This window comes from Capra hircus, chromosome 6 (genome assembly GCF_001704415.2).
Source record: "Capra hircus breed San Clemente chromosome 6, ASM170441v1, whole genome shotgun sequence".
In the NCBI taxonomy this organism is placed as follows: domain Eukaryota; kingdom Metazoa; phylum Chordata; class Mammalia; order Artiodactyla; family Bovidae; genus Capra; species Capra hircus.
The window spans coordinates 23006668-23034125 of record NC_030813.1 but is presented as its reverse complement, the minus strand read 5'-3'; the positions used below and the strand labels follow the sequence as shown (position 1 = coordinate 23034125).

The 27458-nt window shown below is 38.8% G+C and overlaps 1 protein-coding gene across 2 annotated transcripts in view; it reads left to right on the top strand.

Moving 5' to 3' along the window:
• The window catches only part of BANK1 (B-cell scaffold protein with ankyrin repeats 1), a 331256-nt gene that overhangs the window by 254068 nt on the left and 49730 nt on the right, over positions 1-27458 (top strand). For both annotated transcript variants that reach the window (XM_018049269.1, XM_018049268.1), the window contains exons 8-9: positions 20751-20829; positions 24459-24761. In XM_018049269.1, the coding sequence (XP_017904758.1) occupies positions 20751-20829; positions 24459-24761 (382 nt within the window). The remainder of the gene's footprint in view (positions 1-20750; positions 20830-24458; positions 24762-27458) is intronic.

The following is a 27458-nucleotide window of genomic DNA, read 5'->3' as shown; positions in this document are numbered from 1 at the left end:
CCTGTGCAAACTGATTGGACTATAGGTTCTAACACACAGGGGAGCAGCCATGGAAAATGTTGTTCATAAGAACCTGCACGTATTTTGTTTACAAATTATTGTGGATTAGGGTAGTTGGGGAGGAGGTGTTGTTCTAAAGTGTTTGTGTGTGTGTGTTCATTTGCTCAGACATGTCCAATTCTTTGCAATTTCATGGACTGTAGTCCACCAGGCTCCTCTGTCCATGGAATTCTCCAGGCAAAAATACTGGAGTGGGTTGCCATGCCCTCCTCCAGGGGATCTTCCTGACCCAGGGACTAAACTCTCGTTTCTTGTATCTCCTGCACTGGCAGGTGAATTCTTTATGACTGGCGCCATCTACAAAGCCCTCCAAAGTTAGACTAGCCCTAAATGATCTTCTGAGCCGTCCCAGTGAATGGCTGCATTTGATGCTGGAACAGAAATACCAGAGTCAGTGGGTGGAAAGCCCAACCCCTGTAGAACACCCAGTGAAGGCATGAATGAGCCCTGGAGCGGCTGATTTCTAAAATATCAAAGGAGCAACCCTGAAGTCTGTGTGAATAAAGCAACACGTCCATTCCCTAGACACAGACAAGGGAGAGGCCACATAGTCTGAATGAGAGCTTGAACAATGAGTAGTGAAGTCCCTTTAAAAAACTCAAGGTTTTTCTTTTGTTGCCTCTTCCTTCTTAAAGGCTCCAGATAATAACAGAGGTGAAAGATTAAAGAAGTTTTAAGAAACCATAACAACAAGAAAGAATTAGAAGTCAGAATGAGGATGGCAGTCAACCACAGATGATCACTGTCAGTCTCCAGGGAGGAGGGTACAGGCTATAAAGAGTATAAAAATCATAAACAGAAGGTCAATGACCAGAGTGGTTTGGAAGCCAAGACCTGGGAGGATAAAATAGGAACCAACAGGGATGAAAACTGGGCTGCATTCTTCATGAAATCCAACTGGATGATAGGGTATCACTAGCTAAGTCTGTCACAAAACCCTGGAAACAAATTTGGAAGCTCAGCGATTTTATCTGAGTAATGGAATCAGAACACCAAAACCAAGGGCGATGCCCCTTGCTTCATTCCTTTATGCTTGCTTTCCAGTCCGTCTCTCAGAAGCCCTACTCTTCAGAGCGAAAATATGGCATTTGGGCTGCCTATCTCACAAGTCCTCTGTTTGTTTGGTTGGTTTTTTTTTCTTCCGCTTCACACATTAGGATGGTTTGAGCAGTGCTAGCAGCATCAAATCTTTCCAAAATTCTTCCTCAATTCATTTCCTGTAGTACTTCTGCTTTTTCTGTGTGTATAATTCTATCCTCATCTATTTTCACTTATGCGTTTTCGGAACTTTACACCTTTCATGAATATATTACTTAATATGCCTCCAGCCTAGTGTGCGTCCATGGGATCACAAAGTCGGACACAACTGAGCGACTGAACTGAACTGAACTGAACTGATATGCCTCATAGTAGTTAAAGACATCCCTGATTCTGCTAGCTGAAAGACTTACTGTTTTGCTCTTTTGTTTTTTTTAGTTTTGTTTTTTAACAACAGCAGGTAGACAAAATCAGTGTGCATGAAAGACTTAGCTTTTAAATCCCACTCTAATACTTATATTTGGTCTTGGGTTAGTAACTTAATCTCTCAGTAACTTGGTTTTTTCCTCAATGAAAAAGGAGATAATAATAGTACCATACATAATAAATTGAACAGTTTTAAGAAAACACGATGACATATGAAAAGCACATAATACACCGCCTACCACATAACATAGACCCCAAAATGTTAGCATCTGTTATTACTGCTGTTACCTTTGCAATCTTGTGTGAATGACAATATTAATACAAATACGTGTTTTATTATGTGTATGTTTATATGCATACACATAAAGCGACTTTTAAAGGTTAAGTGACTGGTTCAAGGTTATACATCACTGACTTATAGAGCTTCAGTACATGATTTTGACCTCAGGTTCAGTGTCTTTCTGGGCAAACCTGAATACAACATTCAAAGAAATTTCAGGGAAAATATTCAGACCTTCTCTCAGATTGAACCTGAGGGTGTAACGCTACTAACAAGGGCCATGCTCTTGCTTTTACTATCTATGGTGGACAGGTCCCTGGACCCTTTCTAGTTGCTCCTCATATTTGCTATCTAATCCTTAAAGTTGAAAAGAGCACACTCAGTTGACCACTTATGCACATGTGTATGTGTTGTCCTGGCTATACATTATTTGTAACAATCTACCCCAAAACCTAGTGGATTAGGATCATAATAAAGATTGATTTTGCTCATAAAGCTGAAATTTGGGCAAGGCTCAGTAGGAAAACCTTGCTCCAAAAAGTTTGCTCATCTTTGCTCCAATAATTTCAGTTGGAATAACTCAAAAGAGGATTGGAGAATACATGTTGAAAAATGGCTCAATCCCATGGCTGGCAATTGGCGCTCTGAACCGAGAGCTCCACTGGGCTGGGAGCTGAGGTCTGTTCCTCTCCAGATGGGTAAGGATCTCCATGTTTCACAGGCTGCTTCACTGAGTTCAAGAGTGTGCATCCTGAGAGAAAGTCAGGCAAAAGCTGTGTCATTTTCACGGCTGACTTCAGAAGTCATACAGAGGCTCTTCGGTGCTATTCCTTACTCCAGGAGATCACGGAGGTCCACCCCCTTTTAAGAACAGAGAACATATGCACTTATGGTGATGGAGTGACAGGCCCGGCAAGAGCATGCATGTGGAGTGGGAAAAACAGAGGGTGGGAAATATATATGCACATTAATGTCTGTGCTTCATACTCAAGTATATATTTCATAGCTATATGTGTACAAATATGTGTGACCTATTTGACCTATGTAAAATAGACAATCCCACTCTGACAGTATGTCCCTTTTTCAAAATAGTCGCTCAGTCGTGTCTGACTCTTTGTGACCCCATGGACTATAGCCTACCAGGCTCCTCTGTCCATGGGATTTTTCCAGGCAAGAATACTGGAGTGGATTGCCATTTTCGTCTCCAGGGGATCTTCCTGACCCAGGGATCGAACCCAGATCTTCTGCATTGCAAGCAGATTCTTTACTGTTTGAGCTACAGAAAGACCTTTTTAAAAAGAATTGTATGTTTATTAATCTATAGGGCTTCCCAAATTGCTCCAGTAGTAAAGAATCTGTCTGCCAGTGCATGAGATACAAGACATGTGGATTCAATCCCTGGGTCAGAAAGATTCCCTGGAGTAAGAAATGGCAACCCACTCCCATATTCTTGCCTGGAAAATCCCATGGACAGAGGAGCCTGGTGGGCTGTACTCCATGGGGCACAAAGAGTCAGACACAACTGAGAGACTGAACAAACACAAACACGCAAACTAACACCTCGAAACAAACCCTCCTCCCCAGCTACCCCAGTCCACACTAATTTGTACATAAAACACAGTGCTGCTGCTAAGTCGCTTCAGTTGTGTCCTACTCTGTGTGACCCCATAGATGGCAGCCCACCAGGCTCCCCCATCCCTGGGATTCTCCAGGCAAGGACACTGGAGTGGGTTGCCATTTCCTTCTCCAATGCATGAAAGTGAAAAGTGAAAGTGAAGTCGCTCAGTCGTGTCCGACCCTCTGCGATCCCATGGACTGCAGCCCACCAGGCTCCTCCGTCCGTGGGATTTTCCAGGCAAGAGCACTGGAGTGGGGGGCCAGTGCCTTCTCCAAAAACACAGTGCAGGTTCTTGTAAACATCTGTCTGTCCTCCACTAGAATGAAGTTCCACAGAGGCAGGAACTTCATAATATTTTATTTACTACTGTATCATTATTCTGAGCACTGCCTGGCCTGGCACATTAAGTAGACACTCAGTTTGTTTGTTGAGTGGATGAACACATGAATGGATCCCGCCTCCAGTGTGCAGGGCCATAAATTCACCAGCATAGATACTGGTTCTCAGGCTGGCCACTGAGGCACATCTGTTTAAAGAAAGGTTGGTGTTGGTCTCTTCCAGAGATAACACACTTGGCAAAGGACAAAGAAAGAACATTACTGAAGCTCCTGACACCTGCATTTGCAACCCCAGGGAAAATATAACTCTGTAATCACCTTTTCTCTGCGTTTTATTTCTCTTTCATAAACCAGCCATTGCCAGAAGCTTCAGCAGAGGGATTTTTTGGATGGCAGCTGTGAAGTATTAAGAAAAAGGCAGTGACAGATAGGAGGGTTTTATTTGCCTTCCAAAAGATGCAATGTGTGAAGTCTCATAAAGTCATAGTTAATAAGTTACCTGTTTTGCCTGGAGGTATTTTTGGTAGCTCATAATAGTATTTATTTCCAAAAGTATATCTTTTGGCACATTAAGGGTCAAGTAAAAATAACATGAAAAGACCTTGTTTGGCTTTTGAAAAATTAAAGCCCTCAAAGCATAGAAAGCAATAAAAGATTATTAATGTGCCTTTTGTCAGGTATGAGATACGTTATGATGAATTCCTTGTGACAAGTATCTCCTAGCCTTGGTTGTAAACAACTTACATCAGCTGCTAATTGTGATCTCCAGCTGGACCCTTGACACTCCGAGGTGCTTCCTTGATAGGCATTGTAGTTGTGATGAAACACTACCTAATAGTTAGAGTTAGGGAACAAAGATTAAATTCATGAATAACATTATGTTTCTCTGGTACAGAAGTTTTTTTAATCTTAAATTTTGATTTAAAGTGCCAAAAAACACAAAATGCTAAAAATAAGATATTCAACACTATCAGAGAATGTCAAATACCTTTTTACTCAAGATCTGTACAGATGTCATTAAGATATTTTTTGTTTGTTTAGCACTGCAGCATAGCAGTGAATTTATGAATTCTCTTATTCTTTTCTGTTAATATCAACATGAGTGTTATATAACCGTATGATATACAACCTAGACATTAATAAAGGCATATGGAAAGAAGATACTACTTGTTAACCAGTATTAGAACATGATCTTTCAGAACATTTTCATGAAGTGGTTATGGATTTGAATTATCACTTCCAAAAAAAATCTGTGAACTGGTAAAGAAATAAGAGAATATCCTTTCAAGTTATCTTTGAAAACATTATTCTCCAATGTAGTTCTAGTGGACATGGTGTGGGAGAACTGCTAAGAACGATGGAAAGATCTGGTGGGCAGTGTTAGATTTGGAAAATTAACACCTTTGGCTGAAACACCAGTAAAGGATTTCACTACTAACATCAGCAACATTATCATCAGCACGATGTGTGTGTTTGTGAGGTGCTCAGTCATGTCCACCTCTTTGCAGCCCTATGGACTATAGCCAACCAGGTCTCCTATATTACAGGCAGATTCTTTACTGTCTGAGCCACTAGGGAAGCCCCATCTATCTTGTGTATATTAATACATTTACTCATCACAAGAATCCTCTGAGGCAGATAATGTTAGTAACCCATTTTACAAAAAGCAGATTGAGGGAGAGAAAAATGAAGTGTTTGACCAGTGTCACAAGGCTACAAGAAGATGTAGTCACGATTTGGACCTAGCTGTTGTTTCCTGTGTCCATGCTCTTAACCACGTTGCTCTGCTGCTTCAAAAAAGCACAGCACTGCCTCTAAAGAAAATATAAAGTTCTAATTCAGCAAGTGATCGGATAATGAAAGTTTGGAATGCCATCAGGGATTGGGGTACAGGAACTGAACTCCAATTTGAGACTTAACATGTGCCTAGGAGTAATAGTATTTAATCTATGACAGGAAATAGCTCATCTAACCCTTGAAACAACCCAAAGTAGTAGGCACTTGATTCATAGATAAAAACTAGCTCTGAGAAAGACTCAGTAACTTGTTCATAGTCAATAATCAGGAGCCACTGTGGATTTAGGCTATCTCACGCTAAATATGTGCTTGTATTCACTGTCCTCATGGGTCTCCATGCTGGATGCAGAGTAGAGTCCTCCGCAGAGCCTTTCATGAACACTACAGCCTGGGTCCCATTTCTGATTATTCTAATTAGTTGGTCTTGGGTGGGGCCTAGAAATAGGGAGTTTATGAAAGCTCCCCCTGGGAATTTAATGTGCATCGAGAGCCAAGATCACTACACTATTTGATATTGTTCCTCATCTTAGTTATCTTTCGTCTCAACCTCCTAAAATGCAATAATCTAGGTTATCCTTTCCAGGATGGGGTAAGGTATGAAAAGAACACTTCCATGGTTGAAAATTTCCAGTGCTTTCTTATATAGGTTTACTGTATAAGACCTGTACATTAGATGTGAAATGGAGTTCTTTACCCAGCCACATATAACAAGGTGTCTGAGTAGGATGTCATAATTTTAAATTCACTTTTTTCCTGATTCTCCTGACAGGTAATCTTCCCAGAACATATGATCTATTTAAATTGCCTTCTGAGCTGTATTTTTATCTTTAGTACACCTGGCCCACACATCCTCTGATTCACAAAAGGATAATATAGGGGTCACCTGAAATCATGCTGCTTTACGTTTGGTTAAAGAAAGTGTCTCACCAAACTAGAGTTTAGATAACAGTATTCTTGCTTGGAGAATCCCAGGGATGGGGGAGCCTGGTGGGCTGCCGTCTATGGGGTTGCACAGAGTCGGACACGACTGAAGAGACTTAGCAGCAGTAGTAGCAGCAGAGATTTGTTAACTCATCATATGAAAGCCTGTCATTCTGTGGTTTTATTTATTTCTTTTTAAAAGTCAAAGGAAAAGAAAGAAAACATTGAGCTAATAGGCAGGTCTGAAAAAAATAAGAACGAAGAAATACAGCCCCTAAAATATAAAACCTGACATCTGTTTATCATGTGTTAACTATTTGATGAAGTGGTCACAGTTTATGTGACTGGATAAAAGTAATTAAAAGAAACAAGCACAAATCCAACATCTCTGTTTTAGCAAATGACCTGTCTGTATAGGCTTTGCACTGGAAGGGTTGATAACGCTTACAGAGGTGATCAAACAGAAGTTGGTACTGTGTTCCAGAGATAAACCACTGTCCAGTGGCTGAGTGCTTTGGCTTATCTGTGAAATGTAGCTAAAGACTCAGGAAGTACGAAAGAAAGCATGGATATAAAATCTGCTGTGGTAATGGGGGCCAGGGAAGCAAGGTAATCTGAAACCATAATTTTAAGTAAATTGCAATCTTCCTATCGCAAAATGTACTATCATAAAACAAATATAACTATAATGTGTGGAATTTCACTTTCATTTATCTTTTTATTACATCTATCAAAAGTCAGGTTAAGTCTACCTGATAAAAATGTTTCTCCGCTGGAAAGAGTTACCCTTTCTTGAAAATTCAATTGCTGGTAAATAAACAGTAAAATACAGACTTCTCTATCTTTAGGAATATATCAGAGTTATGTTTTAATGATTTTGAAGTCATAGAGGTCATCTTTCATCCTAAACTGTATAATAGAATTTAATTGATTACTAGGTTTTTTGGATTAACTCCATAATTTTCTCCTATTCACATTCTCTAGAAAATAGACTATTAGTCAAAGATAGAGCCTCTGAATTTCAGCTTCATTTTTACTACCAACATAAATTTTTAAACTTCACTATCATTTATAGAACTTTGATCTGTAGTCAGACATGGATTTCTTCATTGAGTAAAGAGTTTCATTTCCAAAACTATATTATTTTCACTCCATTTCTTTTAGTGTCATATTTACCCGGTACAAATAGCTTTAATAAAAAGCAACATATTCATAATATAAAGAATACTTGACAAGGATCCACAGGATATAAACCCCCCCAGTTCCCGGATTATCCTGGATTTGAATCTCTGCTTTATACACTGTAAGCTGTGGACAAGCCACCATCTCTTCATCTGTCTTCACTTAAGTGTCCTTGTGCCTGACTTGCAGTGTTGATATGAAGATGGTGATATATGTGAAACTGCTTTGAAAATCATTAATTACTTTATAAATGTAGACACTGTAATCAAAACCTTCCTAAATCATGACATCTGCATCTCATTCTTTGGCAGCAAGATAGAGGGAAGCGCTTCTAGTTATGTATCACGTGTATCTAAGAGTTGTGGATAAAACCCTGATTAGAAGAAACTGGCTTCATCTAGTGCCCTTGAACAACCATTTAAAAACTTCTCTGCCTCTCTTATCCCATTTGTAATAACTATATACATTCCCCGAGGTGGATTTAGAAGGAATAAGAGCCACACACACTTTTGTTCTGTGCTACCAAGGAGACATAGACCATTAAGTTATCAAACGATATCACTGTGCAACCCATATGTTCTTACTTCTAACATTTTCATCTTACAACAGGTTTTTTTTATTTTTTCCCTCTGAAAGATTGGGCCTAAAGCAAGATTCTCTGATTAGAACATATCTCCATTCATCTCATTTTTCATTTCTCAGAACACAAGAAATGTTTATTAGATATTTTCACTGTATTTGTATCCAAGCCAAATGTGAAAACAGAGCTGTCTCCTGCTTCTCAAAGGCAGGAGAGAAAATGAAAAGGGAAGCCTGGAAGTATCTTTGCTGGATTGCATGTGTTTTCTCCCCGTATCTATCCCTGACCCCACTGTCCCCGTTAGCACTCTTCTAGCGGCAACTATGGGCTTCCCAGGTGGTGCAGTGGTAAAAAAAAATCCGCCTGCCAATTCAGGAGACGTGAGATGCAAATTGATTCTGGGGTTGGAAAGATCTCCTGGAGTAGGAAATGGCAACCTGTTCCAATATTCTTGCCTGGAAAATTCCATGGACAGAGGAGCCTGGCAGGCTACAGTCAGCAGAGTCTCATAGAGCTGGACACAGCTCAGCATACACACACATATTGGCATCTCTACAGCCGTGATACCGTTTAATGATGTCTGTGTGTACTTTCAAAGGCCATTATTGCCGTTTTGACCATCTCTTCTGTGGGGACTGAGTGGGCCTTCTGTTTTCTCATAACTCAGACAATAGCCAAGACAGTACTCAGCATATGCTTTACAGGCCAACTGGACAGACAGCCTGGCTCCCCACTACCTAGCCTGAGGGCCAGAAATACTGAGGAGACAGAACTGGGCAACTAGGGATTCTGTGCACCCTGTAAACAGACATTTGTTGCTCTTACCCGCTAGTCAAGCAGGATGACCCAGTGTTTGCCAACACAACCTGTGCTTTCCCAAGTCCACATTTAATTATGTCACTTTGCTCATGATGCCCAGCCCCCAGTTTTAAATATTTTTATCATCTTTCAAAGGTATCTCCAATGCCAGCCACAGCCCTGAAATCTGTGCATTTCTTCCAAAATTTTGTCAGCTATTTGTCCTATGATGGGGCTTCCCTACTGGCTCAATGGTAAAGAACCCATCTGCAATGCAGAGGACACAAGTCCAGTCCCTGGATCAGGAAGAGCCCCTGGAGTAGGAAATGGCAACTCACTCCAGTACTCTTGCCTGGGAAATCCCATGGACAGAGTCCATGAGATCACAAAAGAGTTGGACACGACTTAGCAACTGAGCATGCATGCATCTGTTCTGTGAATTTCTATGACTCTTGATTCATTGCCATCTTAGGTGATGACACATTCTTTCTTATAGACACTTATTTATTTTCCTATTGTTTGAGCCCTCTAATAAGAGACATTAGCTGTTACTTAACCCCACTGTAAGTTTTTTTTGACTCATTAAGTGAGGATTACAACAGTAAACCTGTCTCATAAAATCATTTTGAGGCTGAAATAAATTAACATGATACAGAACTTAGACGAGGGTCTGTGTGTGTGTCGGGGGGGGGTGGATGTGCTTAGTCACTCAGTCATGTCTGACTCTTTGGGACCCTTTTGGACTGTAGCCCACCAGAGCAGTACTGCTGCTGCTGCTGCTAAGTCGCTTCAGTCATGTCCGGCTGTATGCGACCCCATAGACAGCAGCCCACCAGGCTCCGCTGTCCCTGGGATTCTCCAGGCAAGAACACTGGAGTGGGTTGCCATTTTCTTCTCCAATGCAGGAAAGTGAAAAGTGAAAGTGAAGTCGCTCAGTCGTGTCCGACTCTTTGCGACCCCATGGACTGCAGCCTACCAGGCTCCTCCGTCCATGGGATTTTCCAGGCAAGAGTACTGGAGTGGGGTGCCATCGCCTTCTCCGGACCAGGGCTAGTACATTGTAAATATTGTATAAGTTATTATTTTTAATAATAATGCCATTGTACCTATCATATGTATTATGAATATGTATGTGGATATTTTCTATTTTTTTTAAACTTAACTTATCCTTCATTATACTCCCAGCCTAGCCTAGTTTCTAATATTTAGTAAGTTCTGAATAAATGTTTTTAAATAAGTAAATAAAAAAATACAGCCCCATTGCCATTGCTGCAATTCTCTAGCGATAGAGTTTTGCCTAAACTGAATTGACATTGCTTTAGTTTGATGAATTTCTAAGCTATTCAGTGGTTTAGTGAGGAATATATCTTTATAAAACTTCCAAATGTCCTCAAATACAGGGTATAATATGTAATTTTTTATTCATTCACTTAGCTCAGCTGTTAATTTTTTATTCATTTGCTTAGTTCAGCTGTTCATAAATGCTAATCTCAGTTAAAGTACCTCAATCCTTATCTTACTATTTTAATTACATGATCCATAACAATGTAAAGTGATTCAAATATCTAAACAGAATATTTATAGTTAGAAAGCTAGTTGACCTAGGGATTCAACCTAGGTCAACTAGCTTTGTATGTGCTAGGTTTGTATGTGCTAACATGGAACAACAGACTGGTTCCAAACAGGAAAAGGAGTACATCAAGGCTGTATATTGTCACCCCGCTTATATGCAGAGTACGTCATGAGAAATGCTGGGCTGGAAGAAGCACAAGCTAGAATCAAGATTGCCAGGAGAAATATCAATAACCTCAGAGATGCAGATGACACCACCCTTATGGCAGAAAGTGAAGAGGAACTAAAAAGCCTCTTGATGAAAGTGAAAGAGGAGAGTGAAAAAGTTGGCTTAAAGCTCAACATTCAGAAAACGAAGATCATGGCATCCGGTCCCATCACTTCATGGGAAATAGATGGGGAAACAGTAGAAACAGTTTCAGACTCTATTTGGGGGGTCTCCAAAATCACTGCAGATGGTGACTGCAGCCATGAAATTAAAAGACGCTTACTTCTTGGAAGAAAAGTTATGACCAACCTAGATAGCATATTCAAAAGCAGAGACATTACTTTGCCAACAAAGGTCCATCTAGTCAAGGCTGTGGTTTTTCCAGTGGTCATGTATGGATGTGAGAGTTGGACTGTGAAGAAAACAGCACCAAAGAATTGATGATTTTGAACTATGGTGTTGGAGAAGACTCTTGAGAGTCCCTTGGACTGCAAGGAGATCCAACCAGTGCATTCTTTTTTTTTTTTTTTTTTGTAAATTTTATATTATGTGTATTTTATTTTTTACTTTTTTTTAAACTTTTTATTTTTACTTTATAATACTGTATTGGTTTTGCCATACATTGACATGAATCCACCACGGGTGTACATGCAATCCCAAACATGAACCCCCCTCCCACCTCACTCCCCACAACATCCCTCCAGGTCATCCCCGTGCACCAGCCCCAAGCATGCTGTATCCTGCATCGGACATACACTGGTGATTTGATTCTTACATGATAGAAGGAGATCAGCCCTGGGATTTCTTTGGAAGGAATGATGCTAAAGCTGAAACTCCAGTACTTTGGCCACCTAATAATGCGAAGAGTTGACTCATTGGAGAAGACTCTGATGCTGGGAAGGATTGAGGGCAGGAGGAGAAGGGGACGACAGAGGATGAGACAGCTGGATGGCATCACTGACTCGATGGACGTGAGTTTGAGTGAACTCCGGGAGCTGGTGATGGACAGGGAGGCCTGGCGTGCTGCGATTCATGGGGTCGCAAAGAGTCGGACATGACTGAGCGACGGAACTGAACTGAACTGAACCACCCAGAGTCCATAGTTGACCTTATTATTCACTCTTGGGGTCATACACTCTGTGTGTTTAGGCAAAAGTGTTAATAACCTATACACAAGATTTTCATTGCCAAGTATTATTCATTGCCCTAAAAATCTGTGTTCTGATAGTCCGGTTCAAGACGGTGGAGTAGAAGGATGTACACTCATCTCCTCCTGCAAGAACACCAAAATCACAACTAGCTGTTAAGCAACCATCAACTGGAGAACCGTGGAACCCAGTTCTAATGAGGTGGATGAAACTGGAGCCGATTATACAGAGTGAAGTAAGCCAGAAAGAAAAACACCGATACAGTATACTAACACATATATATGGAATTTAGAAAGATGGTAATGATAACCCTGTATGTGAGACAGCAAAAGAGACACAGATGTATAGAACAGACTTTTGGACTCTGTGGGAGAGGGAGAGGGTGGGATGATTTGGGAGAATGGCATTGAAACATGTATACTATCATGTAAGAAACTAATTGCCAGTCTAGGTTTGATACAGGATACAGGATGCTTGGGGCTGGTGCACTGGGATGGCTCAGAGAGATGATACAGGGAGGGAGGTGAAAAGGGGGTTCAGGATTGGGAACTCATGTATACCAGTGGTGGATTCATGTCAATGTATGGCAAAACCAATACAGTACTGTAAAGTAAAATAAAGTAAAATTTAAAAAAAATTAAAAGATACCCTATGTCCAAAGACAAAGAAGCCACAGTGAGATGGTAGGAGGGGCGCAAACATGATAAAATCAAATCCCATACCCGCTGGATGAGCAACCTGCAAACTGGACAGCAATAATATCAAAGTTCTCCCACTGCTGTGAAGGTTCTGGGCCCCATGTCAGGCTTATCAGTCTGGGGATCCAGCAAAGGGATTGGGAATCCTCAGGGAATCTAATTATCTCATTGTTGTTTTAATTTGCATGTCCATAATACCATATGGGAAAGATGTGGGTCATTTTTCCGTATGCCTATTTCCCACATGTGTTTCTTCTTTGCTGTGGTGTCTGATAAGATCTTTGGCCCATTTGTTAATCAGTTTGTTTTCTTGTTGAATTTTAAAAGTTCTTCATATACTTTGTTAACAGACCTTTATTAGAATTTATCTTTTGCAGATATTCTCTCTTAGTCTGTGGCTTGTCTCCTGTTTGTCTTGAGTTTGTCTTTTACAAAGCAGAAGTTTTTATTTTAATAATGTTCAGGTTATCAACTATTTCTTTCATGGATCTTGCTTTGGTGTTGTATCTAAAAAGACATCACCAGAACCAAAATCGTCTAAGTTTTTCCCATTATTGTCTGTGAGTTTTGTAATTTTGCTTTTAGGTCTATGATCTATTTTGGGTTGACTTTTGTAAAGGGTATAAAGTCTGTGTCTAGACTGATGTTTCACATGTGGATGTCCACTTGTTTCAACACCATTGGTTGAAGAGACTCTCTTGGTTCCATTGTATTGCCTTTGTTGTTCTGTCAAAGATAAATTGACCATACGTATAGAAGAATTTCTTTTTAATTTAAGGAGCTATTTTAAACTTTATATATTCTGTTGTGAAACCCTTGTGCAGGCACATGCCATGGCCTGCTATTTGGAAATGAATAACTGTCTAAATTAAGAACCAGAAAAATCTTTCTCAGAAGATATGGAAAGCTGAACATAAATTTCATTAAACTAATTTATCTAAACTTCATGTAAGATTACACACTCATGAAGTTACTTCTAGATGAAAATGGATATCAGACACACCCTGATTTCCATTAGATTAGCCCTGGTTTCCTTTAGGCTATGAATATGAAGATTAGGAATTATTTTCACAAGCAACTGAAATCTACCAAACAAATCACTTGAAGCGTGAAAATGCTAAGCTACTGCCTTACAAGATGCTTGCACTTCTCAGTGGCAGAATGAAGTAGGATGAAGCTCTTTTTACAGTAATTTTAGAATAGAAGCAGCAGCACCTTTAGTGTTTTGGTTGGGGCCCCCACAAAATAAAATTTATTTCACTATTACAAGTTAAAAGCGTTCAGATTTCTGGACTAAAGAAAATGATGTTTTTCTCCCAAAGTGAACTTACTGGTTTTATTGATTCTCTTCTATTTTGATTTTACATGCCAGTATAGGGGAAATATGTTTTTTTAATATATAACAATGTTGTTTTTCCTACCACAAACGTTTTCCATTTTATTTTTACCTTAAATGCACTGCAGATTTACTTTCAATAGGTTTGTTCTATTATTAAATTATCAAATCTAGTATAACTTTTGGTTGTTTTGGTACATAAACATATATATTTGTCTGTTTCTTTGATCTATATTTAGGTAAGATCTAAGTATCCATCCTGCCAATGTACTTACTCATCAAAACTAAGTGGGAATGGTAAAGGTCTGATAACTTATTTGAATGGAAGCTAGTAAATTGAGATGGGGTAAAAATGACTTTTAATAAGAAAAATTATTTATTGAGGATACATATGTGTCTCACAGATTTCTGTGATTAAGAGATACTGCTCTCCTACTAAATGATATTGATGGTTTTGCTAGTTCCATTCCACAATTTAAATGTAAAACTGTAAAATGGAAATACTTAAGAGTATTATGGTGTGTTGCCACATCAAAAAAATATGAATCTATATATTTATAATTAGTAATAACAGCTTTGTCTCTAGTAACTTTTCCCCAAAAGAAGAGCCTCTTCTGAATTTTACCTGCCTTCAAACTGAAGGTTTGAGGCTAGAAATTTTATTTGCCCTTCTACTGTGTCTTCATTAATTTATGATTCATCTTTTCTGACTGTTGATCCTTCATATTTTAAATTCTCTGATCAATAGGATTGACTCTTCTAATTCTGTATGTCAAAGCTAGAAATTATTCCAGCCTTATAAACACCTATTGGGGACAGATTAGCTACAGTATAAGTTTTAAGAACCTTTCTATTTAATTTGTTCAAAGAACACTTATTTTCTGATAATATAAACTTAGAGGTCTTTTGTCTCGTTTGTCAAATAACACTTATTATCTAACAACTGAAGAGTATAATCTTTGGGGGAAATTGTTGTGTCTCTAAGGGGTTATGTTTGCTTCTGGCTTAGATTTCAGAAACCACTTGCTTTTCTGTTTTTAGATAAATGACATGTGCAACAACTGTGATGATGACAATGCTAACCTTTTATTACTCAGCTTGGATTTTTCCATTTGGTTCTCTTTGACCCTCACTCAAATTATCAAAAGCTCAGAAAAAAAAGAAAAAAAAAAGATGGCTGTTAGCAATAGTCATCATAAATGTAAACCTGGCTACCTCTTCACTGACTCCAATCTGTCAACTTGGAAACATGTAAATGTATCCATTATTTAGCTTCTATTTAGTTTTGCTCCAAATTAAAGCATGTTTTTAAAACATTTGATATAATTGGAGTATTCAAAACACCATAATGATTTCTATTTCTGACGTACTGGTATTTTGTGTTTCCTTTACAGAAGTTTACTTTTTTTAAACTTAGGATGTTGAAACTAAAACTGATTTCAAGGTTTTATAATTGTCAGTGGCAAAGCTTTACATTTATGTCTGGTATATGCTTTTGTTTTTATTATAGGAATAGAAAAAAGACCTGCAGTAATGCACTCTTTCAGTAACATCTTTAACTCATTGTTTGAAAAACAAGTCTTAAGGAGTATTGTCCTGTAACCCTTTCTCACATCATAGTTCCTAAAAGGAAATTCTGTATATATAATGCCCTCCATTCTTCACTCCCATATTACTCCCCAAGATTCAATCTGGGATGAAATCACACAGTTCTATTGTAGTTTCCCTACCCAGGGTCACCAATGATCTTGATTTAAAATGTTTAGAAACTGTTTTCAGAACTTTTCTTTGTTACCCTTGGTGAAGCAAGGATTACTTGAAATTCTCTGTCTTTGGCCATTCAAGCTGCTCTAACAAAAATATCATAAGCTGGGTGGCTTATAAACAACAAACACATATTTCTCATAGTTCAAGAGGCTGGGAAGTCCAAAATCATGGTGCCATCAGATCTGGTATCTGGTGAGGGCCCTCCTCCTGGTTCATGCATAGCGATCTTCTCACTGTGTCCTCATATGATGGAAGGGATAAGGAATCTTTGTGAGGTCTCTTTTATCAGGGCACTAATCCCATTTATCAGAGCCCCATCCTCATGATCTTATTACTTTTCAAAAACCTCCACCCCCAATACAATCACTTTGAGGGTTAGGATTTTGACATATGAATTTTGAAGGGACACAAATATTTAATCTAAAGTATAGTCTCTCCTGATTTTTCTTCCTCCCTCCAGGTTTTTCCCTTTGCTTCTGTGAATAGTTATTCTAGTATGCTTTGCTGAATCCTAGAATCTAGACCCCAGAAAAATTTGGAGCAAATTACATGTCTAGAAATCATCATGATAGAGATATAAATTAAAGACATTGCAGTGATAAGATCTCCCAGACAGGATACATTCTATAAGAATAGAAGGACAAGTGTAGAAACCAGGAAAAAGCCAGTTTATAATGAGGGCTGGGCAGTGCAGACCATAGATTATATTTAATATTTTTTATTGAAGTATAGCTGATTTACAATGTTGTGCCAATCTCTGCTGTAAAGTGACTCAGTTATGCATAAATACACATTCTTTTTCATATTCTTTCCCTTTATGGTTTATAACAGGATATTGAATATAGGTCACTGTGCTATACAGTAGAACCTTGTTTATCCATCCTATATATAGTAGCTTGAATCTGCTAACCCCATACTCCCAGTCCTTCTCTCAGCCACCCTCCTCCCCCTTAGCAGCCACAAGTCTGTTCTCTATGCATAGACCACATTTACAAACAAACTTGGTTGGATAAATATCCAAGTTATTACAGTTTTATTATGACACATAGTTTCAGCATTGTATCATTGTACAAACAAGAGAATAAACTAGTTGTTCAGGTTCCTTTCAGACTTTGGATTCCATAATTGTAAATGACAATAACATTTTTACTTTTACAGCTACAACCTTAAGCAAGGAATGGATTTTAGTTGTATCATTCACATTTTAGTGAAAGATGGCTGAATTCAAACCATGCATGAAGCGAAAGTCAGGGTGTTAGTATCTCACTTGTGTCTGACTCTTTGTGACCCCATGGACTGTAGCTCCCCAGGCTCCTCTGTCCATAGAGTTCTCCAGGCAAGAATACTGGAGTGGGTAGCCATTCCCTTCTCCAGGAGATCTTCACGACCCAGGGATCAAATCCAGGCTTCCTGCGTTGAAGGTGGATTCCTTACCTTCTGAGAAACCAAGGAAGCCCTGGTTCAGTAAAGGTGCTGCTACCTCACAAATGCAATCACAACTGTGATGAATTAGAAACAAGTATTATCATATAGGGCTGGAATGTGGTTAAAAGGGTCAGGTGCCCAAGCTTGAAATTCACAACTGTAGTTAGAACTGATGGATCTAAGACCAGAAGCTGTTAGCCCTGTGTGTCACCCCTTAGGGAGACTGGTTGGAGGTGGCCTCAAGGTGTGAGGAAAGCTTAGACTTCAAAATCCACTCTCTGTCCTCTGCACCACATAACAAAGTATCAAAGTGCTTAGATGTCAGAATGCCATCGTACTTTTGAGCCATCCTTGATTTTACCAGTTATTAATATGTCATTAGATATAACACATTTTTCCAAAGTAAATATTATGTAAGTGTAAAGAATTCTAGAAAGACACAATTTTTTTCAGTGTAAATAAGTAAAGATCCTTTCATTCCTGAGAAAACAATTGCTTTCTATATAGCCTGATTATACAAAATACCAGTTTGACATAATAATTATGAAAGAAGTGCTCAATCAAATTTGGCTATTTTTTGTATTTGGAAGCCATTTCCTTCAAGACACTTTTAGGCTTTTGTGTTTGTGTATATAAATGCCATAAAGCTTAAGTTATAATGTAAAAATTATTCCATTAGGTTTCAACCTCAGTACACACACACACACGCACACACAGACATAAACCCCTACCAAGTTGCCCACAGTCTCTTTATTAAGAGACTGATTTTCAGTTTGTGGTGTCTAGGTTTGTGAATAGGATAAAGGAAATTTCACATAAATCCTGAAATCTTTGAAAAGCATTCCTGTTACTCAACTAGTATAAACTCCCTTGGTGTATTTTAATATTATAGATTTTTAAAAATAGATTCTTGATCTACTTTGTGAAATATAGAGGTCAGGCTAACTGAAAACAAAAAATGGCCATATCAACAATGCTTTTAATACTGAGCATACAGACATCAACCAACTTGTCAATCTCTGTAGTAAAGTTACATGACTTTTCACATTAGCATTCAATTGAGCCCACAAAGGAGAAAATATGATTTAAATAGAAAAGAATGTGAAACACATGTTATATGTATATGAAAAACAGAGGCACTTTTCTATACACCAGGAACTAACTCAACATTGCAAATCAACTAATACTTCAATAAAAAAAGAAAATGAACTTCTGCATCAAGCTCACTATAAAAACATTAAAGAGATTTTTTAGTTTCAAGATTTCAATGGAAATCAAAGACTGCTGCTTCTGGCTTCCCCAGTGGCTCATGGTAAAGAATCTGCCTGCAGTACAGAAGACTTGCGAAGCTGCTGGTTCCATCCCTGAGTTGGGAAGATCCCTGGAGTAGGAAATGGCAGCCCACTCTAGTATTTTTGGCTGGGAGATCCCATGTACAGAGGAACCTGGCAGGCTACAGTCCATGGGGTTGCAAAGAGTCAGACATGACTGATTAAACAACAACAACAAATAAAATAAATTTCATTGAGCTCTCATTGGCCAAAGTGGGTAACAAACCAAATTGATGAAGTCATGATGCAAGTCAAATACCCTCGCACACCAAGTCTGTTATAAGTTTAATGATGCTTTAATGTGGACACTTCTAAATTTTACAGGGACATACCAAGTGTAGAGCAATGGCCTAATCATTTCCATCAGTTTTTTTAAATAAAAAAGCATAAATTGTTTGAATAATCACTTGGATTTCTTGGTAAAAAATTGTGATCTATGTTAATGCAACCAAGCTCCATCTCTTTCTCAATGTGCATTTGTACAAATAGGACGGTCACTGGAGTTACTTAGTTTTCTCTACAACCACCAATGTGTTCCAGTAATTTAGACTCCTTCAGATATTATAAGCAAAGGCTAGCAATTCCAGCTTCCAGGTGGCTCAGTGGTAAAAGAATCTGCCTGCCAATGCAGGAGATGCAGGAGACATGGGTTTGATCCCTGGGTCAGGAGGATCCTCTGGAGAAAGATATGGCAACTTACTCCAGTATCCTTGCCTAGAGAATCCCACAGATAGAGGACCCCGATGGGCTACAGTCTATAGGGCTACAAAGATTTGGACACAACTGAACAACTGAGCACAGCAATTCCTGAGAAAATAAAGCAGGTTCCTATGCTTTCTCAATAATTCCCACTTCTAATTGTAGTGAAACTGATTTATGAAAGAGGAACATAAATTCCTTTACTCCGTTTCCTTGTTATTTTGAAAGAAACTTCTTTAAAATCTCACTGTCTTTCACTGTATTTTAGTCCCTGATGTAATTATTTTTTGAACTGGTAAAAGATACAGAAATGTTCAAAGGAAGCAAAATTTATGGTTTCTAAATGAAATAGTTTGATTCAGTTTTATTCAGGAGTTATCTGTTGTAAAAATTTCATATTTATTGCTGTGAATCTTAAAAGTATTGCAAGAAGCTCCATTTAAAATATATTTGGTGATTGCAGCCATGAAATTAAAAGACGTTTTCTCCTTGGAAGGAAAGTTTTGACCAACCTAGAGGGCACATTCAAAAGCAGAGACATTACTTTGCCAACAAAGGTCCATCTAGTCAAGGCTATGGTTTTTCCAGTAGTCATGTATGGATGTGAGAGTTGGACTGTGAAGAAAGCTGAGCACTGAAGAATTGATGCTTTTGAACTGTGGTATTGGAGAAGACTTTTGAGAGTCCCTTGGACTGCAAGGAGATCCAACCAGTCCATCCTAAAGGAGATTAGTCCTGGGTGTTCTTTGGAAGAAATGATGCTAAAGCTGAAACTCCAGTACTTTGGCCACCTCATGCGAAGAGTTGACTCATTGGAAAAGACTCTGATGCTGGGAGGGAATGAGGACAGGAGGGAAAGGGGACGACAGAGGATGACAGGTGATGGACAGGGAGGCCTCAGTTCAGTTCAGTTCAGTTCAGTCGCTCAGTCGTGTCTGACTCTTTGAGACCCCATGAATCGCAGCACACCAGGCCTCCCTGTCCATCACCAACTCCCAGAGTTCACTCAGACTCACGTCCATTGGGTCAGTGATGCCATCCAGCCATCTCATCCTCTGTCGTCCCCTTCTCCTCCTGCCCCCAATCCCTCCCAGCATCAGAGTCTTTTCCAATGAGTCAACTCTTCTCACGAGGTGGCCAAAGTACTGGAGTTTCAGCTTTAGCATCATTCCCTCTAAACAACACTCAGGGTTGATCTCCTTCAGAATGGACTGGTTGGATCTCCTGGCTTGCTGCAATTCATGGGTTCACAAAGAGTCGGACACGACTGAGCGACTGAACTGAACTGAACTGAACTGATGAATGTTACATTGTTCTAGTTACACTTTTTTAATACCATGTTTCATTGAAAAAATTATAGATGGCCCAAATATAATAGCTAAGATATATAATATGATCAAAGTATTTAAATTAAAATTTAAAAACTAATTCTTATTTTTGCAGGTATCAGTTCTCCATTTGGTATATTAAAAATACAGATTTATTAATATTAATGCATGTTATTGAAAATTATACTCCTTTATTTCAGATCCAAGAAGTTAGCAGAGATAAGGTGCAAGAAAATCACTATGAAGAGAGTATCACCTCATTTTCTACATGTTCTCCTAGTAAGTGCTTCTCTGTGTTACATATATACATAACACTTAAATTAAGGTATTTGTAACTGGTAAAGTCAAACTGAAGAGAGTGTGGAAAAACACGAAGAGCAGTGGAAGACATTTAATTAATGGTATGACTTTAAGCATATCATCTGGTAGAAATATTACTACATTATCGTGCTAATTTAAATAGTTCTAACAAGTTCAGTGTTTAATAATCAAACCAGCAGTCTTTCCTACCAAAAAAGGTACTGTGATAACTATGTTTAATTATAATATAAATGTTCTGTGATAACTATGTTTTTTCGATTTTTTTAAACAAAGTCACATTATTTTCAGACCTTAGTTTTCCCCGATAAGAAATGAGAAGTTTGTACTAGTTCTCTCTAAGGTCCCCGCTAGCTGTAATAGAATGTCGTTCTATATATAATGATTGAAGACTATTTCAGAATCTTCCTCCATGTACATAATTCTACCCATCATGCCTGAGTCCATTGGTTCACAACTGCTTGCTCACTGGGCTAGTCTGATGGGCATCTCCCACTCAACATTTCTAAATCTGAAAGCCCCCAGTCATGCCCAGATCTACTCTACCTGCTGACATTGCCATGTCAAGAAATGAAGATTTCTTCCTTGTTCAATTCAGTCCCAAAACTTGGAGTCACCCTGTTTTACTTTCTCTCCTATCCCACTTCCAATGTACTTCCACTAAAATGGTAGTACTGTGAACTCTGCCTTCACAATACAGCCAGTATTTCCTTACCCTATCACTGTTATTTATCCACACTGTCCCCTCTGGCATCAGCTCTCCCCTGGATTGTCGCAATAACACAGTGGCTCTTAATGGAGCACTATTTTCTACTCCCAACAGAGAATGCATGTCAATGAATGGAGATTTTGTTGTGGTCATGAGTTGAGAAGGGAGTTTTGCTAAAAATTCTGCTAAATATTCTGCAATACACAGGACATGCCCCAGGAAACACAGGATTATCTTCTCTAAAACGCCAGTAGTACTCTGTTAAGAAACCTTGAAACAGCTGCCTTCCCATTTGCCCCTAATATTCTGTACTTTATGAAGGAACTATTCACACTTATGTTCCAAATTCTCCTGTTCTTACCACAAGTTGTTTGCACTTTGAACAGTTCACAGTTGATGCTTCACAAAACTGCCTACCAGTTTTTCAATTGATGGGATGACTTGCAAATCAAATAATATTGAATACAATTCCTTAGCTAGCATACTTTGGCAAAATCAGTAAACTCTTCAAACACTAGGGCAGAACACAAAATCATGCTAAATGATAATGTAATCAATCAGTGCACAAATTTTAAAGTTATACATTTTATTATCATTTAATGATTTATTATCATTTTAGTGTTAAAGAAAGTGATGTAAATGCCATCACTGATAATGACCATGTATTTATTATGACATTTGATTCTCAGAAGTACTACCTATAATAAGAAGACATTATTTCAGTTATTGGTACAGAACAACTTCATTTCTACAGACTGTTGGGACCTGAAACTGTCACCGATATGAAATTCTGTGTGATTGGACTCAGGCCTCTGACTCTTTCCTTAGAGAAGTGAAACATAGAACACCCTAAGTCAGCAAATTTCCATTGGTATCATTTCTGTGAAGTTTCCTAAAACCCACTGACCCACCACATAAGACTCTCTAGGGCTGTATTCCAGGTTGGGGCATATTTGACAAGGACTAAGGAGACCCTGGTGGCTCAGAGGTTAAAGCATCTGCCTCCAATGCGGGAGACCCAGGTTCAATCCCTGGGTCGGGAAGATCCCCTGGAGAAGGAAATGGCAACCCACTCCAGTATTCTTGCCTGGAGAATCCCATGGATAGTGGAGCCTGGTAGGCTACAGTCCACAGGGTCACAAAGAGTCAGACACGACTGAGCGACTTCACTTTCTTTCACAAGGAGACCCTGTTGCTTAGACAGTGTTTCCATAAAATAGAATACATACTGAGCATGTTAACATAAAGGTAGCTGGAAGGAATTGCGTATAGCATGAATGTGATTCTAAGTTGATGATCGATTTGCCCAGACAGGAACAGTGGAGTCCTTTTGCTAGCCTGAGCAATGATTTCTTTTCAGCCACTCCATCATTTACTCCATCAGCATATCTAGAAACTACTTTATTTCAGGCTGTGTTTGGGGTTAGAGGCAGAAAGATGAATGAGGTCTGTGCAGAGATCTGCGCAAGAACAAAACACCGTCTGCTCTGCCCCAGCTGATAGTTAAGGAATCTTGGTTGCAGTTCTAATACTGGCAGCTAGACCTTTTTTCTTTCCCACATGAAAAATGAGAGAAATTAAAAATAAAATTCATGTAGAAATGCGTAGTACCATCATGGACATGATTTTCCCACATGACTGATTTTTTTCTCCTGTTGCTAAAAAATGTCTACGGTGTAACTCTTCGTATAAAAAAAAATTCCTCTTTGTCTGTACTCTGCCATTTGTCTTCTTTAGCTGTGTTTTAGTTTAACAAAACTTTGAAACAACAGTTATTTGCTTTTCTATTGCACTCATGACCCCAATTCGCCCTTTCCCTCCAGTATAGATTCCAAAGTTCATTTCAAATTTTTGTGAATACTTTACTTAGAGCAGAATTTCTATAAAGAAAATATCAACCACAAGTTTTAAAATTTAAAGTTATTGCATTATATATTTTTCTATTTTCTTCCTGAGTAGCTAGAGAGCATTTACTGTGTACAGTGTAAACACAAATAAAGGAATCATGATTCTTAGAGTAGAGGAAATTTGCCTGAATCATTTGGTTAAATTTCAAGATAGAATAGATTTTTTTGGTGAGAGAACTGAGCCTTAACAATATTTACCTACTCAGCTCAGTGCTCTGTGATAACCTAGAAGGATGGGACAAGGGGGTGGGAGGGAGGCTCAGGAGTGAGGGGATATGTATACATTTATAGCTTATTCACAGTTGTTCTACAGCAGGAACCAGCACAACATTGTGAAGCATTATCCTCTGATTAATTTTTTTTTTAATTTTAAAAAGTAGAAATTTTTTTTAAAGTAGAAAAAATGTTTACCTATTGTTGGTAATTTAGATGCCTTCCCAGTGGAAAAATAGCCACACTTTATCAAATAGTATTTTTAAGAATTAAGATGTCATCTGGTGATAAATGTTAATTAATAACTAAATAAGAATCACAGACTCATTTGATCACAGTATTTATAAGCAAGACAAGATTTTTGTTCCTTGTCTTTACCTTTTCCATCACTTACTTATTACTTGTTAGGTTGGTTATATTGTTGTCTACTAAAAATATGGTAATACAGTCATATACTGAATCTGCTCAAACAATAACTTGAGAGAATTGAAATATTATTATATATGTAATATCAGAATATTACATATTGTGTATGAGAGTGTCATAAACTGAAGTAGCGGGATGTAATGGAGCTCTCTCGGTAAATATTTTAAAAGCTCAATAATGGCTATTCACCAAAACTACACGTTTGTTAGCTTTCCCCTGTATCAGTTCATAAAAGTTTAATTAACATTACCACCCCTTCTGTACCAAGTTACGAAACATTAACTGCCTCCAGATGGAGTGTTTAAATGAAATCCTACAATCTTTGTCATAAACAGCCGTACAGAGCCCAGCTCTCCACCATAAAAGCTGGCCTTACAGGCAGAAGGCAGAAGAAGCCAAAGGGAATGAAATGGCAGAGGAAGAAAAAGAGCATGAATCAGGCATGGAGGCAGAGCACAGCCCTCCAGAGGTTGACAGTGAAAGTGAGAACCAGTACGATGACTTGTATGTGTTCATTCCTGGAGACAACCCTGAAGATAATTCCCAAGAGCCCCTGGTGTGCCCCAGACCACCTCTCCCCCCACCACGACCTGTAACCACTGCCTTCCAACCAGAAAAACCTCACTTCCCAGTACAAGGTAAGTTTAAGTTTAAAACAACTTTGAAACTTTGACACGCTTACACAGCATATAGTACAGCAGTGGTGAAGCTATACAAAGGTCATCATTTAAAACCAAGAGGAACTTTCCTCCTGTTCTTTAATAACTAAGACCTGAGAAATCAGCTAAGAGGTACCTGCCACTAACTCCCTTCCTCCCTCCCTCCCTCCCTTCTTTCCTCCTTTAGTCCTTCTCTCTCTACCTTTCCTTACCCCTCACTCCTCTTCTTCCCCTCTCCCTCCCTCTCTCTCTTTCTTTTTCCTTCCAGGCAAGAAGTCTCATTACAAAGCTTTCTGTAAGTAAAGAAATAAAATTTGGAAGGAGTTTGTCGCTCTTCACATAAAACGAACCTCAAGCGTCATGTGGAAAAGTAAATGACAACTTTGGGTTTTAAAAATACTCTTAGTTTTCTGGCAAAAGAGAAAGGCTAATGTGTTGCAGATTTGAAAATGAGCTTGGGCACAGTCACTCAGTGGGGAGCTGCAGGGGAAGCAAGTGGTAAAGGGTTTATCACACCGTGCATTGAGACCAAAGTCTAAAAGCACTCTGTCTCGCTAAAGTGGAAGAACAGTTAAAAGACTGTGATAGCATTGTTCCCAGATGCGGGAACGAAGCTGTGTAGCAGCAGAGGCGGGAGTGCGAGTGGGGGTGAAGGGCAGGAAGCATCCCCAGGAGCTTCCATGGCAGGCTTCTCTTCCTGGAATGTTCCCCAGCCTGGCAGACTCTCCTGCTCACTCCTACAGTCACTAATTACCACCCACTTTACTGATCACTCTTTCGTGTTTACTTTCCAAATTCATAAAATATTCTTACAAAGAAAATTTAATAAGGATGAAAGAAGCATCTATTATTAAAGCCCCATTTGTCACTGTACTTGAGTTGTCAATCCTAGAAGGCTGTAAAGTCTTTAAAGACTATTTTTAAAAAGTGAATTTTGAAACCATGAAATTCAGCATTTGTGTTCTTGAAGGCATTATCTCTATAAAGGTTCAAGTTAATCAACATAAACCCTTACTAAGATTATGTACTTTATAAGAGATGGAAAGTACTTCTTAATGAAAAGTATGGGAAACCTAGTGGGTACTTTCTTGATTCATTCTCTCATTCGACAAACACATATTGATTACCTACTATGTGCTGAGCTCTTGTAGACTGCTGAGATAGATCAAGGATGTAGGTATATCAATACTGGGAGTGGAGGGAGAGATGTAAATTAGTATGTGCTTGCTTGCATGCATGCCCAGTCACTCGGCCATGTCTGACTCTTTGCAACCCCTCTGAATAAAGCCCTGACAACAAAGTTTTGGTGTATTTTTTCTCACTTTTATAGATGTGAATAGTTTTATGTAGTTATTAAAATCAGTTATTAAGAAAACAAGGTTGTCTTATATCAGGTTAAAGCTATTAAAGGAGTTAACTTTTAGCTACTTTTTAAAAGGAGCTAAATAATTTAAATAAAATTTTAAATCCTGTTTTTTCTAATGTGCATTTCCATATATGATATGTTGGTTAGGAGGTTAAAAATTATTCCACACAGAGTAATTTTCACCAGATACCTAGGACCACAAGTATAATGGTGGCTAATATATCTTCTGAAAAGTACTAAATATAAAAAGCAACATCATACAAAAACTCACTCCTGTGATTTAAAAACAATATTATTACATTTTCAATGCAGTGTTACTTTTAATTACAGTGGGAAATGGCAGCCCTTTCCAGTATTCATGCCTGGAAATCCCACGGAGAGAGAGCCTGGCAGGCTACATACAGTCCCTGGGTTTGCAGAGTCGGACACAATGAAGTGACTGAGCACAATTTTAATATCATATTTTTTCATGGGGCTAATATTGGAGGTGAATTGAAAGTAAAATGCCAGTATTTTTTCTTAAAATTCTTTGATTGAGGTCTTTGAAGGTAAGACTAGAAGCTCCCACTTATTTTTCGCTGGAGACTGTATATGTTCTTTGACTTTAGCTAATGATAGCTTCAGGAATTGTTCTGTACAAGTTTTTCCCTGCCTTCAAACCACTGGTAAAGAGAAGCCACGTCATGAATGCCCCAAGCATCAAATTCCTTATGATGGATTCATGAATATATTCATTGGAGAAAACAGTCACATAGAACACTTTTCAGTTTATAACTGACATCCTGTCTCTTTGTATCTTCACAGCAAACTTTCAAGGCAACCATCATTATGATCCCCCCTTGATTTGGGCTTCCCTGATAGCTCAGCTGGTAAGGAATCCACCTGCAATGCAGGAGACCCCGGTTCGATTCCTGGGTCAGGAAGATCTGCTGGAGAAGGGATAGGCTACCCACTCCAGTATTCTTGGGCTTCCCTGCTGGCTTAGCTGGTAAAGAATCCACCTGCAATGCAGGAGACCTGGTTTCAATCCCTGGGTTAGGAAGATCCCCCGAAGAAAGAAATAGCTACCCCCTCCAGTATTCTGTCCTGGAGAATTCCATGGACGGTATAGTCCATAGGGTTGCAAAGAGTTGGACACAACTGAGTGACTTTCACTTTGACTTAGATCCAAGACCCTAGAGCTTGTAATTAGAATGTGTCAAATTCTTCCATGGACAGGTTTCCTGGGCTTTTAAGATTCTTATCTTTGTTCTACATTCTTTCCCAATTATTTCAAAAATTGGATTATAGGAGTGGTATATTTTAATCAA